At 46.7% G+C, this 18,349-nt stretch overlaps 1 protein-coding gene across 1 annotated transcript in view; it reads right to left on the reverse strand.

The window, feature by feature from the left end:
- LOC122365833 (EF-hand calcium-binding domain-containing protein 4B-like) overlaps window positions 1–14,093 on the reverse strand; it is a 49,669-nt gene extending 35,576 nt beyond the window's left edge. Inside the window, exons 1-2 of the mRNA XM_043337415.1 lie at window positions 13,879–14,093; window positions 3,094–4,356 (exon numbers count right to left, since the gene is read on the reverse strand). Of these exons, the coding sequence (XP_043193350.1) occupies window positions 3,094–4,263 (1,170 nt within the window). The 5' untranslated portion in view covers window positions 4,264–4,356; window positions 13,879–14,093. The remainder of the gene's footprint in view (window positions 1–3,093; window positions 4,357–13,878) is intronic.
- Window positions 14,094–18,349: the final 4,256 nt, after the last annotated feature.

An 18,349-nucleotide genomic window follows, 5' to 3' on the forward strand; every position in this document is an offset into this window, starting at 1 on the left:
AGCAAGCGCAGCGTGCTCCATTTCTCTGTTTGTTTTTTTTTTTTGCGGAAGTTTCGATGTCGAGCGACTGGTCCTTTCAAACGGGCGTCCGATCCATATGATACGTCCCACACAGTCGGGTTCGATCACATTTCACGAAAAACATGTCATTAGTAGCCAGACAAGGGTCAATATGATCTCCGATCTACACACTGGACGGAAGATTATCTATATGATGGAAGCCAGACTGGATATTCATTCTGTGCGGGCCACTTTTATCTGCCGACTGCTACTGCCACATGTTTGTACCGTAATCTATTTATACAAAATTCTATACCAGACTACCGGGCTGGATTTTCGACTTCAGTGAAACCATGGTTCTATTTCGTATCAATGAGGTAGACATAAATGGAAAGGCCAGCCCATAGGAAAAATTACGGTACACGCACGATGAATCAGAGCTCAAAGAACAGTGCGACGCATCGTAAAATTAGATGTCTTTATAAAGAGAACGGTGCAGCCCATCATAACTCATATAACCTAATGAGCATCAACACGTGGCATTGTCCCAAATCAATGGCCCATATCAAGCTGACTTCTAAGGGCGAATTTATGAAACAATTGAAATGTTTTGGAAAAACACCCACACGCAATCCTCCACTTGCCACCATCACGATCAGTCGATCAGTCTATTCCGATCGGACAACCGTCCTAGCGCCAGGTCAGGACGACGGCGTAAAAGTGGATCACCAGCTTGTTCAGCATGGCAATCAAAACCGAAAGATGCTAACTAACGTGCCCGGCTTGGTGCGCACGTTAAACTTTGGACTCTAAATTCTGCCATAGAATCGGAATTGCGCGATCGGAGGGTAGAGGGCAGGGTGATCGCAACAAGCTTTGCTTAGCGGTGGCTCTGTCCTTGTGAATCCTTCCCATCAAAAGGTTCGGACTAAATTGATAAAAAAAATATATTTTGGTCAATTAAAAGTTGCCTTCCAACTCAATGATTTTTGTTTTGTTTTTTTACTCTAAAATACATGACAGATGCTACCGTGCTGTCAAAAAATTTAAAGAAATATAAATTTATGCATAAAAGTTATTATGCTTAACACCCATTTGCTAGCGTAAGCACATCCATTTGTTGCCACTCATAGTTATTTTGGAAATACTTTATTTCAAACCACATAATAATGGTTTCTATGTTTTTGTATATGTAGTTCTGGCTAGTTTGGCCAAAAACAGCATTTCATGTCTTAGGAATGGGGTTCGCTTGTTTAAAGGATCTCCATTCAACCCTTCATAACATTCTCTCCAAGTGATATAAATGAACCCACATGCATACATTTTATAGGTTGAAATCATTACATTCCCAACAAAACATTGAATAAAAACGTTAATATACAAGCAATCTTTCACGAGCCTTTACATCAGCCCATTATTGGATGACGTGTAATTCTGAGTGGCAGAGAGCCTTGTGGCAAGTAATTCGCAAGGCAAATAATTGGTGGTAGCTAGCCGACCATAGCTGCTGGCGTGTTGTATGGTCCTTAGCTCCGGTAAACAGTGGGAGCTCACCGGAGCTAATCAGCGTTACGTGGCCGTCGGAACTTAAGTGGGGGCTCCGTAACCGCCAGGATGCCCACAAAACTATTATACACCAGACGGCATTGGACCGGGTGCAGCAGCGTAGGTATTTGTTTGACTTGGATGCTGACTTGCAAACTCGACAACTCCAAATTTAATATAACTCGGACTTCGCTCCTCATTAATATCATTCGTATCAGCCATATTCCCAGAATAAACGAGATGTTTTCATGCTGCACTTCATTGGCCAATGCATTGCTGTTTTCTTTTTTACTCTACAAATGCAGAGGATGGTCACGATCCCAGCTAGGGCAAGTGTTGTCGAATCAATAAGATTGACAATTTCGTACGTACGACTGAAATAAATTTCTCTACCCAAGAAAGCTTCAAACTGTCCCTATATGCGATACTTTCACGTCATTAGCAGTGAGCACCTTAAAGGCAGGCTGCTACAGGACCGATCAAACAGCTTAGCATCATGGATAAAAGCCCATCATGTCCGAATTGCAAACAATTTAAGCATGGTCTTATGCAATTCACCTCAAATGTATGTATTATATAGATACACATATGGTGTAGATTGGATAATGTTATATTAAGTTTTTTTTTCAGCAGTATTTAAAATTGCACAATTACGTCTTATTTTGTTAGTAAAGGGATGGATGATTTGGCAGTGATCTGAATCCATGTAGTTTTATGAAATTATCCTGTTTGTTGAGCTTATTTCAACCCTATCCTGAAGTCGGTGTCGGTCACTTTGTCACTCCGATTCCAATTTGCATAAATAGAACTCTTAGGTCTCCTACTTAGGACGACAAAATTTGCTTTGACCCCACAGTCTGTTTGAAAAGTACCCCGAAAAACGCTGATGGGTCAGGGATGGGCCAGAGTATTCCACCCTGGTCAATGCCCGCGGGTCCAGGGTGTGATGATTATTGATTACAACTCTTTACTTTACTGTATGCCTTATCATAACACTCTGCCTCGACAATATCGACGGTTAATGTCGCGGTAAAGTAACGTCACACACGGAAGGGAGAGGTACAATTTTGATATTCTTCATGAGACAAAACGCTATGGCAAACGACTAGCAATGCTGTATAAGTTTTTAATGCATGCCTTTTCGAACAGCATGAGATGCCTCAAGTGAACTCCCCCCTTAAAAATGCATTTAAGTGCAAAAGGAAGGATGGTTCCCTAACGTTTTATTTACAGTAATGCTCAGCAATGTCAATATTGACGTACTACTTGAACCCGAGGCTAGCTTATTCAAATACCCAAGTGGTGTGATATGCCCAGCCCAGTGTACCATAACACATTCCTCGTAAACAAAATCAACAAAAACAAGACACCATAACTCGGAAGAATCCTGCCCGGCCTCTGCTAGTGATACGTATCTCCGATACAGGCCGCCCGGGCCGGCCGGGACCGGCGCGGCGCGCGGAGAGCGCGCACGAGACGGCCGAGGGTCGGCGCGGCCGGCCACTGTCGATCGGACCAACTCACCTCATTATCGCCGACCAAACTCACCTCGTTATCTGAGACATCGGCCGGCCGCTGAGGTCGCACTCGCTCCTGGTCCTCTATCGCCTGTTCGGCTTTCTCCACAGGTGGAGAAAGCCAGGTCTGTTCGTCAGGGTCGGTGGCCGGCGCCGGCTCGGCGGCGGCCAGAGGGGCAGATTTGGCGTCGGGCGGCGGCGGCGGCGGGCTCGCCGATGGGGGCAGGTGGTCGTCGGAGGGTTCCGGGTCGCTGGCGGCCGACGCGCCCCTCTCTCGTTTGCCGGCCGTGTCCATGACGCCGCCTTCCGTCGCCCGAGTGTGCTCACTGAAGCCGCCGCCTCCTCGGCCGGCGCTGGCGGCCGCTGGTTCCTCGTCCGGCCGCGGCGCGGCGCTGGCGTCGGTCGGGTCACCGGCCCCCTGCACCATCGCTAACTCGTGCCGGATGCTGAGCTCGGGGGGCACTGGTGAGGCGCACGGCTCGTCGCTGGTTGTCGCAGAGTCCTCGCAGAACGAGATATCGTTCCGCGGCGGGGGCTCTGGTCGTGCTTGCTCCGCAGCCTCGTCAGTTTCCCCTGCGGACTCTGGAGGCAGCTCCGCCTCCGACTCCGCCAGCTCCTGCGCCGCCATTGAGGGGGACGCCGTACCCGCAGGGCTAAAGCCCTTTCGGTCTGTGCGCATGCGCCGCAGTGTGTTGCGCGCCTGCCTGCGCAACGCTTCGTCGATGCCCTGCATCCGTTCTTTGCTCTTGCGCACGCTTTTGCGCAAATTGTCGACGCTCAGAAACTTACGGAGCGGCTTTTTCTTGCGTCTCTGCTTGCGCTCTTCGACGGGCTCATCGTCCGTGACTCGCGTCTCCTCTCCGATGATTGTGATGGGAGGGCGGGTCCTGGGCAGGGTGGCCGCCGCCGCCTTCTCTGCGTCTGGCTCAAGGTAGACGCTGTAGTGGAGTCGCGTCAGAGAGTAGGTCCTGGCGCGCGGGCGGGCGCCGGCCTCGGCGCCGGCCGCGCCGGCCCGGTCCGACGGGAGGTCCAGCTCCGCGGCAGCCGGAAGGTCCGGCTCGCTACAGCTACGATCGGTCTCCACCACGAGCTGACTGGAGCTGGGCGCCCGCGGCACGGCACCGCTCCGCCCGCGGCGCCGCTCGGGGGAGGGGCTTCGGGCCGGCCACCAGCGCCCCCATCTAGCCGAACCGCCCAGCATGGCTTCGGGCTCGCGTTACTCGGGTGGGGAGCGGCGCTGCTGCGCGTCGACCACAACCACCGGCGCCCTCCTCAGCGGCCCGCGGCCGGCAGACTGTGGCAGAGGCCCGGGTCACTCGCACTGCCAGCCGCCGCCGCCGGCCCCCTCCTGCACGGACTCGAAGGTGCGCACTGCGCAGCGCCCCTCTCAGCAAACGATACCCGCCGGCTGAGATCTACTCTGGTTTAGCATTTCTGGTTAGATTATTTTCTTTTAGGATTTGATTTAACCACGACTTACACATGGGATTTCATTGCATGTGTCTTTGTTTGCTTCGATCGCATATTTTTGTAGTTTTTGTTTGCTTGCATAGCTCATGATATTCATTGCGCAGCACATGAACAGGCATTTCTTTTGCGAAAATGAATGGTAGAATAATATTGGTGAGGTCTAAAGTCACCTCAAGTCACAGAAGGGAGCCATAGTTAGTTGTGAGTCGACATGATTATTTTTGCTTTCCTCAAGTTACTGTTTCGTATCAAGCAAGCTATTCATGTAATGTGTAACTGCTTATCAACAGCAAGCTCAGGAAAAATGTTTAAGAAGGTTTAAAAAAGAAATCACTCGACATATACGATGAACGTAAAGCATCTTCGTGCAGTCTGGAAGCCTCTCCACCCATTTCAGCATATTACTAATGAAAGGTCGGGAGCAGGAAGAGCGAGCGAAGTTATTTGTAGTTGTAAAAAAAAAAGAAGAAAAAAACTCAGCATGAGAGGCCCAGCCCAGACTCTGTTTTTTATTATAAGTTATGTTTTCATCTCGGCAACAGCTCCCGACCGAAATAAGGGCACCAGATATAATCATTTTTTATCATTGAGTTGCCTTCTTTGTATGATGCATCGAGCCTCGAGGTCCCGTCCCGTCCTGGCACCTATTATATGCGTCAAATTAAGGGTATCAATTTTTTACCATTTACGAGAACATCGCAAGGATTAGACCAATGAAGATGCAATGCAACTGCATCTATCGTTGGGACCTCTACGGTAGATTCAGTGGGCGATGCATTTTTCCAAAGCTGTTGCGCCGTATAAGGAATATCTAGTTGGGTGACTCGTAAATCTCTAGTTGGGATCTCACGTTGCACGAGGGCACGAATGCACAGCCCACTATCGCATTCGCTCTTTCATCGCCTAAAAGGCGTCTTACTGGTAATTGTTTCACAATGCGCTGTCGAAATTACGAATAAATTTGATTGAGATGAGCAGAAGGCATGATGACAGAGGCTTATTGATATGCAAGATATAGTGGCACAATGATAAATGATTGCCAGCAACTAACGATTGCAGTGACAGAGCCTTTTTTGCCTTATACAAAATCAGCTCTAGATAAGAGAAAACCTGTGCTTGAAGTGTTGAGATCCAGCCTTCCCACACAAAAGCCCAAATGTTACGCAATGTCAGATATTAGCCATTTCACGACTGTTATTTGGCACACATTTGGTCACATTTGGTGCGATTCGGTCAAATTAGGTTCACAGTTTATTTCTAGTAGTTTCCAGCTTATATTCCACTAGTAGCTTATACCGGGTGCCCCCCCCCCAAAAAAAAACGTTCCGAACTTTGGAGGCCTATATATCAAATTCGAGTGCAAATAATGAGCCAAAATTTTCATCAAGGTTGCGTCACTTCTTTGCGCATTGGTATGCCAAATTATAACACTGTAACATTATTTTCAAGCCAGCAATCTTATGTTGAATTAAGTAAGACGTTTTTGCTTTTTTTTGCCGATGTTGAACGGCAGTAATGATTGGCTTAGACTACCATGTTAGAAAAAAAATGGAAAAATAGAACACGTGAATGAAACCAGCACGTGTGTTGTTATTTTAGTTTTTTTTTTGTCCCACTTATGTGCCAAATATTCAAATACTGAGCCAAAATAGTGTTAATGTCATTTGTTTTAACAAGTCTTGTTTCGAGCAGGAGTGGCACGGTGCATGGGCTACTGCTGATCGCCCTCCCTTCAAGAAGATCAAACAGTAAATCGACTACTGAGGAAAAAAGCTAGAGGGAATGTGTCACCCTGAGGCCTGAACCATCAATGAGACTAGTTGCCAGTAGCAGTCATGGCTGCAGGCCGTGGTGCCGAGATGGAAGTGGCCCGTTCACTCACATTTTTTAGTAAACATCTGAGCAAAATAGTAATTTTTACATGGCATGCTAGAAACACGAACCATTTAAAAAGTAATTGACCGAATGACATAAAAATCATACCATTTACTGAAAATGTATGCCGCATTGACTATTGGAAGTTGTAATGTTGTATCGTTATCGCTTTCTGAGAAATATTGATTTAAAGTTGGGAACGTTTTTTCTGGGCCACCCGGTATGTAGCCATCCGTGATTTAGGAAAACACCAGACTTTATTTTTGATTAAAACATTGAAACTACTTAATGGTATGAACATAATTGCTGTAATGAGAAAAGTGATCCCTATAGACTACGCAGGAACCCTTATGATTGCTAAATTCAAATTTAGCTCCAAAAATTAGCCTAGAAAAATGTAAAACTCGAAAAAGTGAACCGAAGTCATCAAAGGTCAACGACCTGACCTGACCTTCAGGCGACCTTGACATCCACCCTAATGCATGGGAGCAACATCAAATCACATGTTTGAATGTTTGAAACTACGAAAAGCTTGCAAACGCACGGCTAATGCGAGCCGACTTCCGCCGAATCGCGATTCCGTCCAAAGATGGTCTCGGAAAGTAGGTCACAGGTCAAAGGTCGTTTGGGCCAGGGTCATGAAATTTTCAGGGTAGGTGTAAAATTGATCAATGCTAGAGTACTGAAAGTTTCGTCGCGATCAACCGCTTTTTACGCGAGCTATTCGCGAAAAACCTGAGGGGCATCCCTTCCCCTGTACCGGCGATGGTTTTAACCGGCAACCGCCCGAAATGAGATCAAATGAACTGAGGGAGTCTCCAGGCTGCCAATCTCTGCGCGACCCCGACTGGTTGAAAGACGCGTTGAAAGACGTGCTGGGTAGATAACGACGTCGTCGCGCGTCGGCCACCGGCGCCCGGCCCCAAGAGGGCGGAGTGGGACCCGTTCCGCAGGCCGCCCTCCACGACGGGGAGGGGGATCCGCCAGCCCCCGCGGAGTCCACCTCGAGGAGGCGGGTCCCTCCAAACTCCACCGTGATAGGGTCGTTATATCTCCCCTCCGCCGGGGCGTGTGAAAAAAAACCGGTAGGAAACAAAAAAAAATATGCAAATTTCTTCCGTATATGGCATTACCATTCAATGATGGTGTTGCAGACAGACACGCTGCCAACTTCGTTCAGCTCGCTGAGGTCATTCTTGTGTAACAAAACATGAGTTTTTTGTCATATGTACCAGAACCAGGGGTGCGGAGCCGGAGGAGCCGGAGCAGTGAAACAATATAGCCCGGAGCCGGAGCCGGAGCCGGAGCCGTCAAAAAAGCGGGCGACTCCGGCTCCTTTTTTTGAAGAGGAAAAAATGATTGACCTAGTTCGGTTTGACAGTTCAAGGCAGTAAAACGTGCGGTGTTCAAAATATAGAAATGGCCTTGTTATGCAATTACAGAAGCAACGTGCACCAATCCCATAGTCTTGTTTTCTTCCATCCGTACTTAATTGCATAGGGGATGTACTGAGTATTGGAGCTGGAACCGAAGCCGGAGCCGCCGGAGCCGGACCATGTTACTCGGAGCCGGAGCCGGAGTCGATTTTTTTCTCCAGAGCCGGAGCCAGAGCCGGAGTCGTCTGAAATTTCCACGGCTCCGCATCCCTGACCGGTACATAATGTTTACATACGCATAATGTTAACGTTCATTTCCTATCGATCGATCAAATGTCTCTGATTTCGATCGTTTGACATTCAGTCGGCTCTTTATAGTTCCATGACAGTCCTTTTCTGGAAAAATGGATTTCAGACTAGTGTGGGATATTACAGGATAAACAATGCCCTCTGGCAGAGCTCCGGGGATATTTTTATTAGCTTACGGACACACATGACTGATATGATTCTGTAATTAGCTGATCGAGAAGAGAGACACATTTCATAGAACAAATGCTCTCAGTCAATAAACACATTATCTTTCGATGCCATTCTGGAATAATTATCCTGAGCCATCCTGAGAATTTAGTGAAGCAGCCGATACCTCTGCAGCGGCGTGATGAGCTGGCCGGGTAATGCTATCAACTCCATATAACTCTCCAACGGACGTACGTAGGCACGCGATGTGACAGGTGACCAACGGACACTACAGACAGCACTGTTGTGTAACTTGCACCGAATGGAATTGCAGAAGTCACAGACGTCTTATGTAACATTTCGTGACTTGATGCCAGGACCAGGAATGTGTTTTTGTTTACATAACGCTCGGTCTATGGCCAACCAGTTTCGAATGCTGACCAGCAAGCTAAGCTATCCTTCGGATAGTAACCACCAGTTTAAGGTGTGCATTATGAAATGCCCCGAAGCTCTGGCATCGTAAGGAGACGTCCTAACGTTCGCAATTCGAATTGACAATTCGCATTTTAACATTGCACAAGCCCACAGTCCCATTCTCGCTCCTTCTTATTAGTCGTTTTCACGACGGCCATCTGGTACACATTTGGTGCAGATTAGATGCAGATTTGGGGAAGTTCTGGTCAAATTAGTTTCATTGTGTTTCTTTAAAGTTATCAGTTTTGGTTTCACAAATGCTTATATAACTCTTTTTTGATTGCCGGAAGTTAGTTTCGATTAAAACACTGAAATAAAGTCACGATAAGAAGATATTTGTTGTAAAAGAGGTTTGGTGCAGATTTGGTCAAATAAGTGCATTTTCCAGATCGCCCGTCGTGAAAACAGCATATATCTCGCGCCGGGCTGGGGGTGGGGGTGTCTGAACCCCCCCCCCCCCCCGGCTCTTGGGCCACGTAGCGACACCCGGTAAGCCGCAATCGGAAAAACGTCATTAACCCGTGCCCTGGTAGGGGGGCTATTTTTTGCCCCCCCCCCCCTCCTCCAGTCTTTTCGCATTATCTCTAAAACTAGTGCGCCGATCGTCACGAAACATATTCAAAATGAAGTGATATAAATGATGTAATTATTATAATTAATTATCTTGGACGGAATCAAACTTATAATAAGGTAAACAGAGCTAAACTTATTTTTTATCTGACTTCGTCTGTCAGAGGGACTTCTCCTTGTTGGTGATTTCCTTAGATAAATAAAATAAAATAAACACTAGAAGCATGATGCTAGAAGGTTGTCCCACCATGCTGCAGCAGTCACACCATTGGTCATCAATATGTCATGTTTCATTCGATTTATAGTCTGTAACTCTGCATGCATGAGAGAAGCCATAAAACCTGCCCACAAATATCTTATTTATATGCGGTCTACAGTAAAACGTCGTTGGAATTATCCTATGACAATTTATATACACATACGCAGCGCCAATAACGAAGTAAACCATTCGTAAATCAGTTGGTAGTTTATAGATATAATAAATGTAAGTAAAGGCTTATGCATATCTAGCTGTGTTTAAATTTTATTGCCGTCTGACAACTGTAGGGTAGCCTGGGGCAAGACGCCCCAGATAATTTATTTTGCTACATAACTTTTATTCCACATAACCTGGAAGGCCAAATTTGTGCTCAATGCGTTCTTTGGACATTTTACTTTAATTTCCACCCCTCAAATTCATTTGCTTATGATCGGACTCCCAGCTAGGAAGTGGTTTGTGAAGCAACTGCAAATAGGGCGTTTTGCCCCAACCCCAGGGCAAAACGCCCCACGGCCTGGGGCAAGAAGCCCCATACTCTAGATTAAAGATTAACCCGCGCCCTGCTGGGGGGGGGTGTTTGAACACCCCCCCTTGTGGTTTTTCGCGAATATCTCAAAAACGGCGGCGCGGAGCGCCGCCGTTTTTGGTACACCTTATCATACATCAATTCTACACATGTTGTGAAAATTTCAGACCAAGGTCATTCAAGGTCAGGTCACCAGGTCACTTGAAGTGGCCTCACCTCATAAAAAGTTTCAATGTCTGTCATAGCTACACCGAGTGACCGATCGCTTTGAAACTTTCAGCGATTGCTAAGAGCAATAGCATGTACAAAATGTATATCTCAGAATTTTGATATCGATGACCTAAGGTCAGGTCAATTTTGCGACCTCCCCATTATAAGTCAATGGGAGAAAATTGAAATGCGCCTCTTTTGGACGAAAGGCATTATAAACACTCCCAAACACTGAATTACAAGTGTTTTAGACACACTGAACATGAAAATGGTGTCCGTGACCCCTGTTTATGCCCTGAGGTCATCTTAGGTCACGAATGGTATCTAACAGTTTTTCGCAAATAACTTTTGACAGAGGCATGCTAGAGCGATGAAAACGCCTTAGATGTGTTCAGCTCGACGATACGGATCGACTGATATGCAACATGACCCTTTCCGGTCAGGTCATGACCTTGACCTGAGGTCAAATTTTCAAGTTGACCTTTCAAGGTCAAGTTATAGTTCATTCGATGCGTCTTGACGAGAGGAACACGATGCCGGTAAAAGTAAGCTCGTACAAGGCTCGGGTCAAAAGTTATTGCAGAAAAACTGTTTCCGAAAAAATCGGCTATTTTTGCAGTTTTTGCCCCCTGCAGGCAAAACCGTTGAAGTTAGGTCAAATCTGAGAGAATTACTCAGAAAGGGCGTTAATAGGGCTATCGAATGCGCTTTCCGCGGCGCTGTAGCTCTATTGGTTCCCGAGTTATGCGTTGGCTTCTTGGAAATTTTCGACATTCGACCTGGAAATCGGCGAAATTTTGCCTTCAATGACCTCTGGTGACCTGACCTTTGACCTGACCAAAAAATTGACCAAAGTGATTTCCTCATTATTTTTGACGCTCTTTCGAACGCCGCCTTCCGCGTATCGCTACGTGGCCCTGGAGCCGAGTTAGAAGGGGGGGTGTTCAAACACCCCCCCCCCCCAGCAGGGCGTGGAAATCCAGGACCCCCAGCAGGGCGCGGGTTAAACATGCTAGTTGACTAAATCTTATATCAAAGGTCCGTTGGACCTTGGGAGGCATGGCACTGAAGTTAGCACCTTCCATCCTATCAGGTGTTCAGCTACGACACTATTGTATGAGCAGGTTTTTCACCTGCTTCATAAGGCCAAATAATAAATTATGGCAATGCAAATGTTAACAAAATACTTCCTTTGCCATCCAGTTGCTGAGAAAAGTACATATAAATGCATAGAAACATACCGTTCGCCAGCTACCGAACGTTAGGAAGTGGGTAGTCCGAACAACACATGAGGTAAAACGCCCCATGGGGCTTTTTGCCCCGCGACCTACTGGGGCGTTTTACCCCATCACGTAGTTCGGTCAGAGAACAACGCCTTGCACTCCAGGAAGACATAATTTAACACGTACCAAACCGGCATTGTAAGCGTTAGACAATAGTTGTTCAAAATACATAAAAGTCGTTAACCTGATGTGGACGATAAAAGAACGCCATGATGCATAATCTGACAACAAAACATAAAAATCACTCCAAAAACACATTTTTGGCTATATCTCCCTAAAGAGTCATCACAATTTATTTCCAGTCTGCTCATATAATGATCGTATAGTGCACGTTTTATAGAAGAGAGGATGTTTCCCCAGAACCTTGCCAGTTCCGAGAAACATCGGTGAGGCGTTTTACCTCGGCGGGGCGACTTGCCCCGGTCTACCCTACCTATATCAGCGATGCTTGATGAGTACGGCCGCGCAGCATTCATATAGAAAGTCGCACTTCTAGGGAGTGGGATGGACAGTTCCCTCGTTTCATTTTTTTTATAGAAAAAAAGTCGAACAAAAAGTGAGGTTCACAATTAAGCCAGGCAGGCGTCATTTGCCTTTGATTACCTGACGATGGCCTCTGATGACCTTTATTAACGCCTTCTAGGGTGTATTTTGGCTGATTCCGACCTATTAGTGGCGGGCTCCTGAACAAGAAGACAACCCTTATTAGGGGCTGGGGCGCGAGGGGGGATAACGTAATCCGACCCCTGCCGCCGGAAATCTCCAGATCTAAAGGGCCGATCTTCTAAATTGAAATGTCGATCGATTGCTCTTTTTTGGAACAACCTAATAAAAGGATATAAATGAGGGGAATACTACGAGGGCATTACTACTATTTAATCGGTTTATTTGATCCATCAGTACTACCAGCTTTGATAAGAGCTAAGGACAAGTAGTATTGTAATGGGGTAAACAATGGGAACCATTTTGAATTATATTCTTTTGACGTTAGGCGGCACGGGCGGACATCGATAGCAGCGCCTCTATCGGTCACTAGGGAAAGCTGGGCTGTAGGCGACGAAATACCGGCTGAGTTGTCACAAGTTAAATAGGTTTATAGACATCCGTCTTGTGAAAAAGTTGAACTTTTGCCTTCAATATTTCTACAGGCAATTTTAGAAGTGCCTTCACAAAGATTACAAAACCGTTTAAATTATTGTATTCACTTCGAGACTTTTCTATTGTTCTTGATGATGCGGGAACTATTTCTAATTAGTGTTTCTAGCTGAGTAAAAGAACATATTGTGCAAACGATGAAAAAAGCATAAATGGAAAATTTTAAATGCAATTTTCTGTAACAAATAATGGTAAATTCTCTACACATCAAGGAAAAGGTGCATGCTAACTGATAATTTAAAGTTCTTGGGGCCAGTTGGTTTCTTCTTTTCTTACGTCGCCCCAATGGCCGCGAAATCACTTGTGATAACGCCTATCGAATTGGCTACACATGTGTTTCGACAAAATGTCTTTTTCAAGCCTTACATCCCAATTGATAACAATTCAAAACAGAGGCCAATGTTTTGAATTGTTATCATTTGGGATGTAAGGCTTGAAAAAGACATTTTGTCGAAACACATATGTAGCTAATTCAAAAGAATATAATTCAAAATAGTTCCCATTGTTTATGCCATTACAATACTACCAGGTTTATTGAATGATTTTACTGCAAAAAGCGTCATGCAATAGAGAATACGCGATTGCTATGAAATTGCTATGAGATCTCAAAGGAGTGTTGCAAAAGTGGGCCCTAGAGATGCCGATTTTCAAGGTATAACACAATTTACCACACAATGTTCATAATATATTTATAGTGAAGGTCTGAGATTTCCATGGGTCTAACGCAAGTCGTTGCTGATATATTCACGGAAATCATGAGAGGACGCAATCTACCATTTGGGGTAAGAGGAAAAATTTAAAGAACATGATTTAAGTGATTTTTTTCGTTTTTTTAATTTTCAGATACCTTGTTTTAGTTATGAAAAGTAGGTAGGTACACAACTGTTGGTTCACAGGTGATGCTTCGAATGATGGTACATAACGTGCTGCATGCAGCACACGTTTTCATGCATAACATGCAGAAAATAAAAACAGCATAATCAGAAATATTTATAAAGTTCTGGTAAAAATGATGTCAACGGCTAAAAGGCATATTATTTGTATATCATAGATGACGGGAATCATTTGCATTTTTTAATGAAGCTGCTTTGTTTAAAATACAGTGCGCTCTCCACAAGTTATTTATGTTAAGTTTTCAGCAGCGGCAGCCGCGTTATCTGACCTTAGATACTCGCTTTGGACGGGCATAATCCATCGACTGTCACTCCGAGCACCGCACTGAGCTCTACGCAGTTCCACGTATCACAGGACCGGTCCACTGAGTTCCACACGGTCCACCGTTCTGATCCACGCCGCTCTCCGACACTCGGTCTCTCTGCGCCGTCTCCGACGCGCCGGACACGCGGCGCACTTGGCCCGCCCGAGGCCGCGGACCGGCCCGCTCCAAGTGGGCGCCGGGTCGCCGACTCACCGTCCTACACGCAGCACGCAGTGGGGCACACAGGTCGCTATCGATACGACGCTTGAGGCGAACCAAAGACCACGCGAAGACCGCACTGTGGGCAATCCACACCGTCTCGGAGGCTCTTGTGGCCTCGGCGGCTCCGTCTGCCAGCCGCAGTGCCGGTATTTGTGGACGGAGATTGGAGGGCCGCATAATTAGCTGAGCTCTGACAAAAAATCGGAGAAAGTGAGCCGAATAAACCGATCGGAGCTGGATAAGGAACCAGAAAGATGGGAAACAGGCAGGCAGCTGAAGGAAGGGAGAAAATTGTAACGTAAGAGTGAGCCTCCTGTCGGAAAATGATGCCTAACGGTGCGGTCATAAATTGGCTTCAACTATGCTCCAACTGTGCTCCAATTGGCTATTCAATATCCTTTTATCCTCGGCGGGGTGTTACTTGACTTTCGTATCCCCAGAACCATGACCCCGAATCCTCGGTCACACTTCCCTACATCGGACTGATTGTCATTTGTCACCCGACGCACTCATCTTGTTATTCGGTGGTGACTTTTTGAGAGGCTGGGTAGTGGGCGGCCTGTCCACCGGAACACTCTTATAAGAGTACCTATACTCCGTATTCGTGCTCCGTGGCGTACACGCCAACGAGACGAGCTCAGCCGCTGCGGTGCATGGTGCCTAATCGACAGTCATTCATGCATTGTATGAAAAAAGATCGAAAGGGCCTGGTTAAGAAAAAAACGAGTGACACAAAGCCAAGCACCACTCTCAGAAAACGGGAAAGAAAGAGAAGGGAACGGAAAATTGAAAAAGACAGGGGAAAGAAGGGAGGGAGTAGAAGAGAAGGGAATAAACGATGAAAAGACATGAAGAGATCATGAACGAACAGAAGGGCAGCGAGACAACGGACAGATGGGGAGAGAGCGAACCACGCTGAAATTTCGTCAGTTTGATTTTCTTAGTGCCGTGCCGAGGGTGAATGACGATCACGTTTCGTTACGTATCTGTCGTCGGTTTGTCGGTTCGATATATTACATTTGATAACGTCATCACTCATAAGCTGTTTGGCTGGAGAGCAAACCCTGACGTATGGCCCCGCTACTGACATCTGGCGGCTGAGTTTCACATCAATGTTTATCCTCTATAACAGAGGTGGCTGTAGTCGCTGTAGTACGCCGTTCTTACAGCAGCCCAACTAGGAATTTAGGAAATGGCGAGCAATAGGTACCCGCTCATAATAATGGTAGGTAAAGCCAAGGAATTATTGTTTCACACTGATCTTGCACAAAACACACATTGACAGAAGCGTCCTATGATGTACTCAGAGTTAGAGGAAATGGTCGGTCAGTTCGGTACTCAAAGGGAAGCGAATGGATGAAAACATAAAGCATCTAACGGAGGCCAGGCCGTCTTCGTACCTATATGTGACCTACCGTTTCCGCCGTTGGTGCTGCCTCCTGTGACCCTTCGGTGACCTGCGCTGGTCTGGCCGCCGCACTCCGCGCACACACGTGACCCGGCTGCATGGTTGCCACCGACAACTGGGCCCACTCACGTGATGAGGGCCCCGCCAGACCGTCTGATCGGGGCGCGGGTGTCCGGTGACCACCGCAGACCAGCGCGCACCAGGTGGGAGGGAAGCCACACCTTCTCCGGTGTCGGGTGTGCCGTGTGGGGACGTCTGTCTGTCTGTGTGTGTGTGTGTGTGTGTGTGGCGCCTATCACAGGCCTCTGTGGTGAAACACAAGTGCCGGCGAAAGGCGGCCACCAGGTAAGGTGTCGCGTAGCCTGATATTGTTTATCTTCGGGGCGAATATTTAGGACTGACATTCATCCAATGTGTGGGTAATCAGTCATGAGGAAAAGCCAGTCAGTCAGGCGGAAGCTAGCGTGCATCGAGGTAATTTGGTCCCAACTCGGCTTGTTCGCTTTGAAAAAGCAGTCTTTGGTAATTGCTTCCTGTCTCACCCCCAGTTTCGTTTATGTTCGTTGCTAAAGGATGGTGATAAACGTTAAATCCATTGGCAGTATTGTATGCATCGTGAGTCTAGTAGAAGTAATAATTCGTGCACGTTGAGAGACTCACCTGGATAAAGATCTCTTTGGCAATGCATTTGAGATTTGTTCAGCCCTTGATTATATTTTCAATCAGGCAGAGTAGCATGAAATTCAATTTCTTTTTTAATTATAGCATTCTAAATATTCTAGGGAACGACTATTATCGTACCGAATGCTTATTGCCTTTCCTGCAGGTACAATATAAAATTATAATTTGCATAATTAGTTGCACTCGGCCCGGCTATTTTAGGCAGGCCGAGTGTTCAGCTGACAACGGGAGGCGGACATTTTTTACACCCGTCAATTAGCGATGTGCATGTGTGGTTATGCAATATGCATGCATATGTGATATAACCACACGTGGTACTCACATACCGAGCGACGCTTAAACATAAGCTGTAATTGCCACGCCATATGTGGAAAGTCCATGATCTTTATGCATACATACACGCATGCATACCTACATGCCGTCATACTCGCAGGCACCAGAAACTTGGTATGAAAAGCACACATACCAACAAGACACGAACCACGTTTCTATGGGCATCACTGATCCGGATCAGTACCTCGTAAGGGCTTAGGCTGCCCATGGAAACACCCGTAATCCCTTACCGGTGATCCGGATGCGAATCCCTTGGCCTTGCCCATGGAAACGTGGTCAGCAAATAGGTTCCGATGTCCTTCCTTACCTCAGTGACTCGCGACGAGCCCCGGTGGCGCGATCTGGTCCCGTTGGAAGTGTGTTTTCCAGACATGGTGCTGATTCCAGGTCACTCTCCTTGCCTCCGTCACAGCTGCTGCGGCCCGGGGTGCAGCTGATTGGCCGTCTGGTTGAGTGGCTGGCTGGCAGTCTGGTTCAGCTGCTCCTTCCCGGCGTGACCGGATGAGTAACGCTGTGCCCGATCAGCCGCCGACTGCCTGCAGTCAAATCACATCCCAGCGGTAAGGACAGAATTTTCGTAGCTCCGAGTTGTCTGCACATTTACATCATACTCATGTGCATCATCTGCTTATGTGCTGTAATTAACCAGCGCTCAGGTGAAGGCTTCAGCCGGCTTCGCCGAAGGGGGAGTCGTATTTGGCCTCACTAGCCCGCGAGTTGCTGGGGGGGGGGGGCGTTAAACGCCCCCACTTTTTTCGCCGGGCCATAGCATAAAAACGGCGCGCCGCAGGCGCGCCAAAGTTTGGGTACCTGTAGGGAATTGATTGAAGTTTATTGTGACAAAGTTTCAAAAAAATCAGTCGGAAAATTTTTGAGATATCGAGGTTTTAGTGACGTCATGATTTCCGAGTTTTCGACCAAAAACGGCATATGTTCAAAAAATCATATAAAATCACAGAATAGACATACAGACATGCCGTAAACGCCATTAGACTGCCAATACCATGAGCAATCAAATGGCTATCTTCGATTATTGATTATCGTTCCGCATTTTCCATAATCTTGAACTGAATCTTGGCAATTTTTCGTGACTACTTCACGACCATGATACATGCATTTCTTAAATTGAACTTTTTGAGCCAAACACGTACACATATGATAAAATGAATGTCACCATCGTGTTCCACGCCCCAAATTACCTATAAAACATGTGTCACAGGCTGCGAATATCAGTTTTGATTTTCGGGTATATGTGCCTACCCGGTTGACCTGACCTTGACCCTGACCTATGCTTGACTGACCCCTACATGGAGCTGACACTCTTGTAGGCCTTATATGATGGATTGTGAACCGTTTTGACAGAGTTTGTGACGAGAGGCGCCCATTGCGAAGTCCTGAAGTCCATGCTACTGAAAGCCCGATTTCGGGTGTTTGACCTGACCTTGACCCGACCTGTGACCTCAAAATTCAACTTTAAAGTACTCATCTGAAGCGTCTCGTCGCGCTCTTTCGTTTGCCGCCTCGTGCGTTTCGCTGAGCCTATTGGTTCTCGAGTTATCGGCTGGGGGCGTTTAACGCCCCCCCCCCCCCCCCCAGCAAACGGTGGGTGGCGAAATACCCCAGCAACTGCCGGGTTAAATTATCTTGGAAAGTAAAAAAGGTAGAAAGAATTGGAGAAAAACAATGGATAGCTTGGTATAAGTAGGTACTTTCAGAACCATTCGAGTCATATTTGGATCAGGTCATCGATGAGGGCACTGGAGGTCACCAAAAATAAAATTATTACAATTT

This window comes from Amphibalanus amphitrite, unplaced genomic scaffold, assembly GCF_019059575.1.
Source record: "Amphibalanus amphitrite isolate SeventyFive unplaced genomic scaffold, NRLGWU_Aamphi_draft 000029F_arrow, whole genome shotgun sequence".
Taxonomy (NCBI): Eukaryota; Metazoa; Arthropoda; class Thecostraca; order Balanomorpha; family Balanidae; genus Amphibalanus; species Amphibalanus amphitrite.